The following is a 12,062-nucleotide window of genomic DNA, read 5'->3' as shown; positions in this document are numbered from 1 at the left end:
AAGAGCTGTTCAAAAGTGGAACAGGCTCCCATGAGAGGCGGTGGACTCTCCTTCCTTGCAGGTTTTTAATTAGAGGTTGGGTTGGATGAATCTAGCTGAGATTCTTGCACTGCATGGGGTTGGATTCAATAACCCTTGAGATCCCTTCCAACTATGATTCTATGAAATGTGGCTTCTGAGTGTGGAAGCATTCTTTACTTCAATTTTCAATGCCTGGAAGCCAAAGTTTACTTGGCATAACAACATAAAGAAGTCAAGTCTGTTAACCCTGCTAGATCATCCTCCCATAGCAATGTCCTCAGAAAACCCAGGTCCATCACACTGATCTCTGAAATTCTTGCCACTATAGAGGAAGGAACAAGAGGCTAGATAATATCAATCTATCTCACTGCTTCAGAAAAGAATGTTGAAAGGACTGTACTTTCCATACTCTCAAGCCTTAGCTGATTATTATTGGTTTTAAAAATGAAGTTCCCAATTAAAACAGAAGGGCAGTATGATAAATCCACAACAATATCAAGTTCACTTCTGCTGCTTTTTGTAACACACCTTTAATAAGGGTGAGGAACTTCTTGCCAATGGGCCAAATTTGGGTACTATATTTCCTAATTTGATCCACGAGGCCGGTTTTCCCAAACTATGCGCATCTGCCCCACACCTGACATCTTATGTGATGTCAAGTGTGGGGCACCTAATGGTGTGTCTGAATCATCTGTACAACAGAGTTCCCCTTGCAAAGCCCCTTGCACTGATGTTCCCAGGCACCTGACAACCAGTTAGCTATCAGACACTTTGGAAGCACTGCAGAAGGGACAACCCACCTGTCCAGTCAGGAATGAGGATGGAGAAAGATCTGGTCAGTTGGGTCAAAAGGTTCCTTGCCCATGCTAGAAGGTAAAAAAGGTGTATGTTCTTCTTCTACATTGACTGTTCTAGGCATAGGCATGTAGAAGAAAATTTGAAAATAAAGAAGTTGTTGGCACATGTTAATATGTTTTTAGCTTAAGTTGATCTTATTTATATTTTAAATTGTTTGGAATACATGTTTGAAACTTTTGAGAACTTAATGTGTTTTACTGTTTGTAAACCACTTAGAGATTCTATTTATAATCAAGCAGTATATAAATCTTGTTAAATAAAATAAATAAAATTCCAAGGTGGCACTTTTACAATAAACTATATAAATAAAACTCAATATATCAAATTATTCATGATATTCTTTAGTATAGAACTACATCCACAGACCTGCATATTCATGGAAGCTAAGAGTTATAACTCATAAAAATTTATCCCAATGTATTGATTTTTCATACTTTTGATATGACAGATTTATAATACTCTACAAAAGCATTGAATTAGAACCAGTACTTTCCTCCCCTTAGAATAAATAAGAAACTAGCATTAAGTTTTTATGAACAAAATATAAGCACAAACAGAAGGATTTGGAGTTACTAAAAACATATTATTCTGTTTACAGCAAAATATTACTTCCTAACACAACTGGATAAAAGCAAAAATCAACAACCAACAATCAAAAACCAAGCAGATCACTCCCTCTTCTCATAGGCTAATGTGACGGGAGAGCAATCCTGCTTAATGCTGGGTTCCTGCTTAATGCTTCAAAGGCTCCCAACAACCAGCTGGCTGTCAAGCACTTTGGCAGCTGCTCAAAGCAGGCTTTGATCAAGCCCAATTTTTATCAGTATGATGTCAGGTCAGGTACAGGGCAGGTGAATGTGACTTGCCCAAAATGGACTTGGGAGCCAAATGGGGAAGCCTGGTGGGCCAACACTGACCTGAAGGCTGGAGGTTCCTCATCCCTGATTTAAAGCATTCGGATTTGGACCATGAGATGCAAGTTCATATGCCCACTCGGCCATAAGTTGCACTGGTGACATTAGGACAAAGGCTCGCCTGGCACCTTTGTTGTGTATCATTAAGCGCCAGGCAAAAACATTCCTCTTCTCTCAGGCCTTTGGCCACGTAAACAATCTATGGCCTTTTAAACTGGGAGGTGTGTTGTTTCTATTTGTTACTATGATACATATTTCATTTTTTTATGGTAAAGCACCCATGTGATTCTCAGAATAAGGGTGGTATAGAAATTTAATTCATTCAGTGGTTTTCAACCAGGGTGCCATGGCACCCTGGAGTGCCTTGAATGATGGTCAGGGCTGCCACGGGCAACACTAGCCTCTGTCCCTCTTTCCTTCTCTCCCTCCTCTGATGCCCTCTCACATCTCTGCCTATCCCAAGCTTGCGCAGCTGTTTACTGCAGCAGCCCTGGCTATAAGCTCTGCAAAGGAATGGTGCCTGTAGGAGGCAGCTCTCTTTAGGGTGGGGTGAGGGCAGCTCAGAGACCAGAGAGAGCAGCAGCAGCTGCCTGGAGGACTCCCAAAGAGAAGAGAGGGGCATCAGGAGGCTGAGGGAACACTCCACAGGGAGGATGTTTGAAAAGGGATGAGAGGCTGCCAGCTCTGCAGGCAAGGGATGACATAAATGTACTCCTGAGCCCCACAAAAAAAATATTTGCAAAAAAAGAATAAATGCTGAAAAACTTGATGTTTCCCAAAGACCATAGAACAAGTTTATTAGCTGAGCAGGCATCTGGTTTCTGGGGAACCATTCAAATTCTTGCCTGGCCAACAGAATTCCCACATCCAACCTCAAAACATTAGGACTATATTACATTGCTACATTCACTGACAATACTGAATAATAATTTTAAATTATCAAATTTCAACAATCCATGGATTAGTCTATGAAGCCTCCTCATTTGGGCAAACATGCCCATATAACCAGCATTTGACAACAAACGTGACACAGTTTCAGTGTAGGCGGTTTAAAAGCCCTTTTGCAAACAGCCCACACCGCTCTTTGAAGTCCCAACAACTGGGGCTACAAAGTGCATCACCTGCTGTTATAGTGATTATAGTAACCCCACCTGCCTGCCAAATTTGGCCCAGCAGGCATGGGGAGGCATGGTCCCCCAGGATTCACTCAACTTCCAACTACCAAAATCCAAAAATAAATGCGGATTTATAAGTGTGTGAAACAGGCACTGCAATACTAACATGCCTGCTATTGTGGCTTCAAGTAACCAGAGGAAAAATTTAACAATGATGACTGAGCAGTTCAAACCCACTCTGGTCAACATTCACACAGAAAGAGAATACATTTCACCTTGAACTCAGCTGAATAAATTTCTATCCATTTTTAGCTTCTCAGGAAAACAACTGTCTGTGATGCAAGTCCTACAGGTCAAATAAAGGACCAATTGTACTGTTCTTTAGAAGATTCTCAGCAACATGCCAGGTAGGCCAATTAATCAAGAGTTATAGTGAGAAGAGAAAAAGCCTTCAATCCTAACATTATCACATTCTTGTAACATTAACACATTCACGTTGATACCTGGCTTCCATTCATGGTTTGTCTGGAAAGAAAACAAATCTGTGAGCCCAGGTTCACACTTCACAACAAGCCAGGTTCTGTATTGGTTTGGGCATGTTTCCTCTCCCACATTGGCACAGTAAAGAGCAGTGTAGGAGAAGAGCACTTGTGCACATTAATTTATTTTAAACTATGGTCTAACAGTAGGAACAAACCCAGCCAAAGAAAAAATAGCATCTCCAATGAGACATTGAAAAATTACTTAAAAGACAGATATTGATTGGTAGTTTGTGTGGAAAAACTAAGAACAAATGGCAGCAGCCAAATAACAAATATATGTGATTAAGTACCCACATTTCCCCTTAATTTTTAGAAGCCACATACAACACTGGATCCAATCTAACTGTAAGCACACAACCTGATAGCTCAGCCAGTAGAGCATAAGACTCTTAATTTCAGGGTTGTGGGTTTGAGCCATGCATTGGGCAAAATATTATTGCATCGCAGGGGTTTGGACTAGATGACCCTTGTGGTCAATTCCAACTCTACAATTCTGGGGTTCTATTATCAGAAAATCATATCTACCTTCAGCAGAGAAATGGGAGTGAGTAGGAGCAGGTGAAACCAAGTCTATGCCCCCCCCCCCTTCATCTCTTAGAACACTTATCAATGTAACTGTTGACTTTTCTACTGCAGTTACTGTATCTGGAATGAAGGAGGGGCCATAAATACAACCCTTCACCTGTGAACAGAACAAAATTAATATTCATGGAAGAGGGATTTCTCACTTCCCCTACCAAATGAACTCTGGGAAGGGATTGAGAGAAACCATGAATTAACAACCATAAATTACCTTTCTCTCAATGCAGCATATTCTATTTAACACACCCACATGGAAAAAATACCCAGAGGATCCAATTTATACCAGGGAATTTCACTCAATACAGCAGAATGAATGCCATTTACTTAGACAGTAAACAAGCACTGAGGATGAAAAAACAGTATTTAATAATTGTTTCAATTATTTTCCAGATTTTCCAGAAAACTAATTAAGGATTTATATTTAGGTTTTTCATGAAACAATAGCACCACGAGTAGTCCTTTAAACTTCTGCATGAAAACCCTAAATTCTACACACAAATCACCAAAACTGTAAATTTAATATCATTCACATTTGTTCAACTAGGTTCTCCTTAGAACTGTTACCATGGTCTGGGAGCTTCTGGAGGGATATACAGTGGTAGCTCAGGTTACATTCGCTTCAGGTTACAGACTCTGCTAACCCAGAAATAGTACCTCAGGTTAAGAACTTTGCTTTAGGATGAGAACAGAAATCGTGCTCCGGCAGCGCGGCAGCAGGAGGAGGCCCCATTAGCTAAAGTGGTGCTTCAGGTTAAGAACAGTTTCAGGTTAAGAACAGACCTCCAGAATGAATTAAGTACTTAACCTGAGGTACTACTGTATATGCATTTATCATTGAGAGGGTCATAGGAGTCTGGTGCAAGGCAACCAGAAATGTTATGTCTTTTGATCACTGGCCATCAATCAACATATTAAAACTGAAGCAATAAAGCTGCTGGCACCTTTGTAAAGCTAAGCAGGGTCTGATATGGTTTCAATTGGATGGGGATTGCAAGTTGAGAGTCCTGCATTGCAGGGGGTGGACTAGATGACCCTCAGGATCCCTTCCAACTCTACAATTCTAGAACTCTTTTCTTTCCATTGAGTTGTGATCTCAATGAATCAGTCAACAAACTTTCTAAACTGCAAGTCATCTCATTACTGGAAAATGTATCGTGCATTATTTATAAACATGTAGCCTTTAAAAATGCTAAGTTGGCATATTTGGTGCATCTCAACCATCATTTACCCTGAATGCTATCACTTCAAAGACTGAAAAGGATGTTATAAAAAAAAAATTCCACACTGGAGTTTTATAATTCAATAGAAAGGAAGTGAAGGTACCCATGGTGCAATTTCACTTCCAGAAAGTCCATTTTCTCATATATTGCTAAGAAAATGTTACAATTTGTTTGATGTTTATCTGTATTTTGAGTCTGATTAATCTATTATTCAGAGTCTCAATGAAGCAAGGGACTAGGTGAGGCAAGCTATCTGAAGCTGAATCCAAACAAAGATGGCATGATGACATGGGTACAAGAAACTGACTACTGTATTATTCTTTGGTAATTTTGTTGTACGTTTGTGCTGTCTGAAGAGCAAAAGGATGGTATGACTGCCAAGTCCACTTTCACAAACTAAATTTGTAGCTATTCAAAATGCAAACTAGGTTCCTAGCACCAGGAGAATTGGACCAACAGTAAAAAGATACTGCTGAGAATTATGAAAAAAGCAGAAGGCTAACTTAAAGTATTAGTTATTATGCAACTTTTGTACAACACAGAAGTGTTGCTGTGCTATGTGTGGGCTGCAATTTCTGAGAAGGGCTTAAAATTCACTTTACTGAAAATATCAGCTTACAACTGAAGAGAAAAAAAAGGTTTTATAAAAGACCAAAGCTGAAAATAACAAATCCTCAGAAATGAGAATAGACCCTCAGTTGTTCACACCTTAATAATAATAATAATAATAATAATAATATTTTTTTTAATACCCCGCCCTCCCCAGCCAAGGCCGGGCTCAGAGCGGCTTACAAGCAATAATAAAAATAAGATGAATGATTACAACTTAAAAACAAAAATAAAATACAACATTAAAATAATGGAACATTAATATATTAAAATGTAGCCTCATTGCAGGAGGAGAAGGAAAAGAACAAATAGCATTGATCTAATAAAACAAGCAAAACAAGAAGGGTCACTATAATCAAAACCAACAAGCTAAACAATCTGGTCTGCTCCTACTCTGAAAGGCAGGATTCTCCATGCATTAAATGAACAATGTGTCCCAGGCCACAGGAACCAGCCTGATTCCGGGAATAGTGTAGTGTAAAAAAGCAATTAAGGAAGTATGCCAGGTTACAAAAAGCTTCCAAGAACACTAATTTTATCTAACCTGTTACAGTTTTTTCAATAAAAAATTAGAGGCCAAAACTGAAAACACAGTTTGGGGGAAGTATACCATAACATTCCTAGAGAAAGACTATATATTCTATTTCTGCTTAAGAACAGCATTTAACACAGGCTGAGCAACTATAAAATCCATTACCAAAAGTATTGTGTAGAGGAGATGATGTAGTCCTGTGACACTGAGGTGTTAACCACATATTCCCTCATTCTGATGCATGCCATGCTCAGTCTGGAGAAAGTGTGAAAGACGTGTGTAAGGAAAGAAGGAACGCAACAAGCTACCCCATACTTGCCTATGGAATTTACAAAGCAGCATGGTGGTTTTAAGTACTGTCTTTATCTAACATTAAAATCAGCCGAAGGAGAGAGAAATGTAAAATATTACACTGGGGGGTATTGAATAATGGGATGGAGGGCATGCCTTACAGCACAACAATTTAAGGTGGCATCAGGCATTAAATAAGCAGGAGTACAATTTACTCACACATCCAACTTTTCAGTATTAAATTGGCACATCACTTCATGGGGAGACGTGCAGATTCACTTTTGTATTTGTGGGGGTGGGGAGATGTTATAGAACCAAAGTGGACAACTCCGAAGAGGCCATACAGACAGTTATGTATCTCTGAATGTACCCAGCATGAAACTATGCAAAGCTGGGGAGGCGGACAACAGGTTGGGGAAGAATGCTGTGAGAATAGTATTTAGTATGATGTGGGGAAAAGCAAAACATTAGTGGGTACAGAGTCACAAAGTACATAGCACTTACGAGGCAGTTGGCTAATACAGGACTGATGTGGAGAGGCTAGACAAATGATGTACTCTTGTACTTGACTGGCACAGGTTCAACAGTGTGTGTCAGCATTAGAAAGATTCGGCCATGAGGTTGGTAACCTTAAACCCATTACCCTAACCTACTTCACAGGGTTGTTATGAAGTATAGTGGGCTGGGGAATCCATGCACTTTTTGAGCTCCTTTGGGGGCAAAGTGAGGTACAACTTTTCCCCCCAAAAGATGATGGGAGTCAATTGCAAACAACATGACCTCTAGAGATTCATCTATAAATGTGTGGGGAATCTTTTTCAGCATGAGGGCTATATTCCCCCATTGGCAACCTTATGGGAGTGGCATGCCAGTTTAGGTGGGACTAGAGACAGAACTGGGTGGATAGGCATGACCACACACAAAAAGTAGGGTGTTTCTTTACGCACATACATCTCTCCACGCTTTACTCTGGCAATTAAGAAACATTATCCCAGTTCAAGAACACATTCCAGTCAGTAAAAAGCTGATGAGAAGCATGACCTGTGGAAAGTCCCAGTGGCCAAGCAATGAGGCCTGGAGGGTCACATTTGCACCCGAGGCCTGAGGCTTCCCATCTGTTCTAAAAGATGGAAATACAGTGGTACCTCGGGTTAAGAACTTAATTCATTCTGGAGGCCCGTTCATAACCTGAAACTGTTCTTGACCTGAGGTACCACTTTAGCTAATGGGGCCTCCTGCTGCCGCCGCACAGTTTCTGTTCTCATCCTGAAGCAAACTTCTTAACCCGAGGTACTATTTCTGGGTTAGCGACGTCTGTAACCTGAAGTGTCTGTAACCCGAGGCACTACTGTATATGCAACAATCCTGCACACCTGCTCAGTACATGATATGCAAAAGTAGTACATGGTATTTATAGAAGGGCTGTGGTGACACCATAAACTTCCAGGCTTGGGTTAAGGTTTGGATTATGATCTGGAGCTAGGAAGCACTTTATATGCAAATCAGAATGGCATAAGCTTCTTTGTAGAATGTACTCCCACATTCAGCACAGGAGGTAAAAGCAGTGGATAGCTGGATACATCAAAAACACATCACTTGTGCAAAAGGTGATGGACTGAACTTTGAATGCTTCAGTTTTACTCAGAAATTAGTACTAACGAAACTAATGAAACCACTGAGAAGTTTTATTACAATCAAGCAGTAAGTATACACTTACGGGTACTGAGAATCAGAACTAGAGAGTACACCTACAGTGTGTGTGATACAGTCAATACAGCTGCCGTACTTGGTATGGGCTGTGTTTGGGGAGAGGGTTATATGAGAATGAGGAAGACAGCCTCCTGCAGGAATGTATGATACATACCACTTATACTGGCTGTAAAGGTTTTTTCTCTACCCTGTATACCTATACTGTGGGCAGTCATACGAGCATAAGCTTTTCCAAGTGAAAAGATCTTCGTGAACTAAGTGTCAGTCAGTCAACACTTTATATGCTGAAATGAAAGGTCACTGCAAGAGCGTCCCATGAATACATTTGACCCACATAACTTATGCCCAATAGAGTGCAAAAGTATCCCATGAACACATTTGACCCACATTACCTTGTTTGTTTATTATATTTCAGACATGTTTGTCTACGTATTTATTATATTTCTAAACTGTTCTTCACCTGAAAGGGATCCCGGTATTATATACAGCAAGTAATAAATACAGTAACACAATGCTGTTTTAAAGTCACAGACCATAAAACCAACTTACAGCAAGTACCTGACATAAGCAAAACCCAGAACTCTGTCTACAGAGACATCCCAGACTCTTAAGAACAATGATGCTGCTAAAGGGTGGTAAAGTGCTATTTATTATTGTACCACCTCTGCCTATGGTGGGAACAAAAGAATTATAGAAATAAATAAATAAAATAATAATAATAATAATAATAGACACCCTGCTCAGGTGTAGAAACTCTTCAGGCCAATCCACCTTGGAGACAGAGACATGGCCACACACTTCCAAAGCTGCACAAAAGTGCAACGCGGTTAATGGTCTCATTACATTTTTGCCTTCGCAACTACTGTACTACATAATGCTTAAAAGCCTGGCTTTAGTCCCTAAGCAGCGACAGTAGGGACAACACGCACACAAATAGGGAAAAACGTGGAAGAGTTTCTTTAAACTGAAAGGCGAAGCGTGACTTGCGGAAGGCGAGAGAGGAGGGTGCAACTTAATCACAAGGGAAGTCCTTTTTTAAAAAACAGCAGCACCAGCATCTACTAACTGCCCGGGCGCATAAAACGCAGGTGCAAAACACACGAGCCCGCTCGGCGCCGCTTGCAAAGCGAGAGCGCAGCGCCGTCTCCCCGCACGCGGGGGCGGTGTAGGCGGGCCTTCGTGAGGGGGGGATGGGGGCAGAGCAAATGGGGTCGACACGTTAGAACCGTGGGGGGCGGAGGGAGGGCGAGGGGGCCGTCGAGGGAGGCGGTGCCAGCAGCCCCGAAAGGGCCCTCGGTTCCCGGCGGCTACGCACCGTGTACTCCCGCACTTGGCTGTGGAAGTTCTGCTCGCGGATGGTCACCTCGTCGGCGTCCATCCTCTCATCGCCGCCTCGCAGCCCCCTCAGGCAATGGCGGCCGCCGCCCCAGCTCCTCCTGCTTCCAGGGCGACGGGCGGGGGACCATGGCAGGGGGCGGCGGCGGATGCCCCTGACACCTGGGGGGGGGGTGAGCGGGTGAGGGAAAGAGGGCGGAGGGGGCGGGAGTGAGGCGCGGGCACGACGCGACACTTAACGACGCGCGCCGCCGCCGCCTCCTCGCTCCCTCGGGGTCTGTCACACACCGTCCTGCGGCTGAGGGGGGCGGATCGGACAACCTCTCTGAGGGGGTACCTCGCTCAAGGGTGACGCTGCGCTTGCGCGGACAAGGCGGGGGCCCGCCCGCGCGAAGGGCGGGCAGGGGGCAGGGCCTCCGCGACCGCGGCGCTCGAGGAGGAGGGCGGGGCTTAAGCGGCGAGGGTGTGGCTACCGCCGCCTCTTCTGCGTTGCAAGGAGAGAGGCGCGCGAGCAAAAGCTGCGAAGAGCGCCCGCGCGCGCCTCGAGGGCGGAGCTTGCCAGCGGGAGTGGGCAAGGCTGTGGAGTTGTTGGCTTAGGAAGAGATATTGGGTAGAGGTGGAGCCAAAGATGCAAAGTGAGGCGGGGCTTAGGCAAAGGTTTGCGGGGTTCGAAATAGGCGGAGCCAGTGTGGCTATTCCACGAGGAGGCGCAGGCGCTGATGTTCTTAAAAGCGGAAAGCCCACAGCGCAGCAGGTGTATGCTTATTCCCAGTACTGTACAGGAAATTTCTGTTTGTCTGGACTAGATGACTCTTCGGGTCCCCTTCCAACTCTATAATTTTATGATTCTGAGGTGAGGCGACGGCCTCTTGTGGCAGGATCCACAGGTAGCACAAGATTCCCCCCTCCCCGATGTTCTAGCTTTCCATGTACAGTGGTACCTCAGGTTACATATGCTTCAGGTTGCAGATTCCACTAACCCAGAAATATTACCTCGGGTTAAGAACTTTGCTTCAGGATAAGAACAGAAATTGTGCAGCGGCAGCAGGACGCCCCATTAGCTAAAGTGGTGCTTCAGGTTAAGATCAGTCTCAGGTTAAGAACAGACCTCCAGAACGAATTAAGTTCTTAACCCGAGGTACCACTGTATATGAAATTTATATCCAAAAGAACACTCGGGTATTTCCCCCATCTTGCAGGCTAAAATGGTACAGTCCAGTAAGTGGTGCTTCTACTGTTTAGTGTGAGTCACTTAGTCTGAACCAGAGTCCAAAAAACTGTTCCATCTTTAAGTAACAGCAATGACACATCCGTAGGAATGACACATCTGAAGAAGGGTAACATAAGAACTCTCTTTTGACCCCTCTGCATTCTTAACGTGTTGATTGCCGTGCGTCTATCAAGTTCTGTCAGCTGGTGTCCCTAATAAATCAACCACATTCCTTATGACTGAATAGTTGGCCCCTATGGAACCGAAAAGCAAAATGAAAACAGTATTTTTCATTCTCATTATTTGAAAGCAACTTGGTGATATTCAAGGGGCTTGCAGTTTGGCACATTTACAGAGATTAGGAAGGAAGACTCCTTTATGGCTGCAAGATAGAGAGGATGAACCAAGCTGCTCCCTCTTTCTAGTTTAAGATGCACAAGGTCCTAAGTTTCAACCCCAACATATCCAGGTAAGGTGGGAATATCCCATGTCTGAAACCCTGAAGAGCTGCTACCAGTCAGTGTTGACAATATTGAGGTAAATGGACCAAGGATCTGTCTTGTTATACAGCAGTTTCCTATGTTCCTAATTACTTTGGCTTTGATTTTCAGTTACTAGATAACCATCCAACAAGAATTATTAATTAAGAATCTCACAATTGGTCTGTGATCATTTTTACATTTAGCAGATAGATGACGCTGGTTCCTATTTAGCTGTACATTTGTAATAGCATTACTTACTTAAAGAGACTGTAAGTACTGACATCATTTCCATTACACATCACCAGTATTTTGATAGATTTGATAGTCACTGCTGAGGGCTATTTAACAAATGATTTGAAACAGTTCATTTAGCTCATATTTGTTACACTTTGCTACCATGGATGTGTTAATGTTAAAACTGTCAAAACGTGATATTTAACTCAGTAATAGAATCATTGTTCCTAGGGTAACAATTCATTGTCCCAAACTATCTATACCTATCTATTTTAATTCATTCTCACTTATTGGTCACTTATAAATCTTCAAGTTCACTTTTGCTAGATGTATGCATCTAGAATAAATACCATCTGCCAAAATTGCATTAAAAATTGTATATTCTTGTATTTAAAATGTATATTCTT

The 12,062-nt window shown here is 42.5% G+C and overlaps 1 protein-coding gene across 1 annotated transcript in view; it reads right to left on the bottom strand.

Moving 5' to 3' along the window:
- Positions 1–10,274, bottom strand: part of LMBR1 (limb development membrane protein 1) — a 60,119-nt gene extending 49,845 nt beyond the window's left edge. The window contains exon 1 of the mRNA XM_083406614.1: positions 9,710–10,274. Coding sequence (XP_083262740.1) covers positions 9,710–9,772 — 63 coding nt within the window. The 5' untranslated portion in view covers positions 9,773–10,274. The remainder of the gene's footprint in view (positions 1–9,709) is intronic.
- Positions 10,275–12,062: the final 1,788 nt, after the last annotated feature.

The sequence above is a fragment of the Podarcis tiliguerta genome (assembly GCF_965153285.1).
Source record: "Podarcis tiliguerta genome assembly, chromosome: 12".
NCBI classification, from domain to species: domain Eukaryota; kingdom Metazoa; phylum Chordata; class Lepidosauria; order Squamata; family Lacertidae; genus Podarcis; species Podarcis tiliguerta.
Note: the sequence above shows the minus strand (reverse complement) of the source record. Positions and strands in the feature narration are given on the sequence as shown.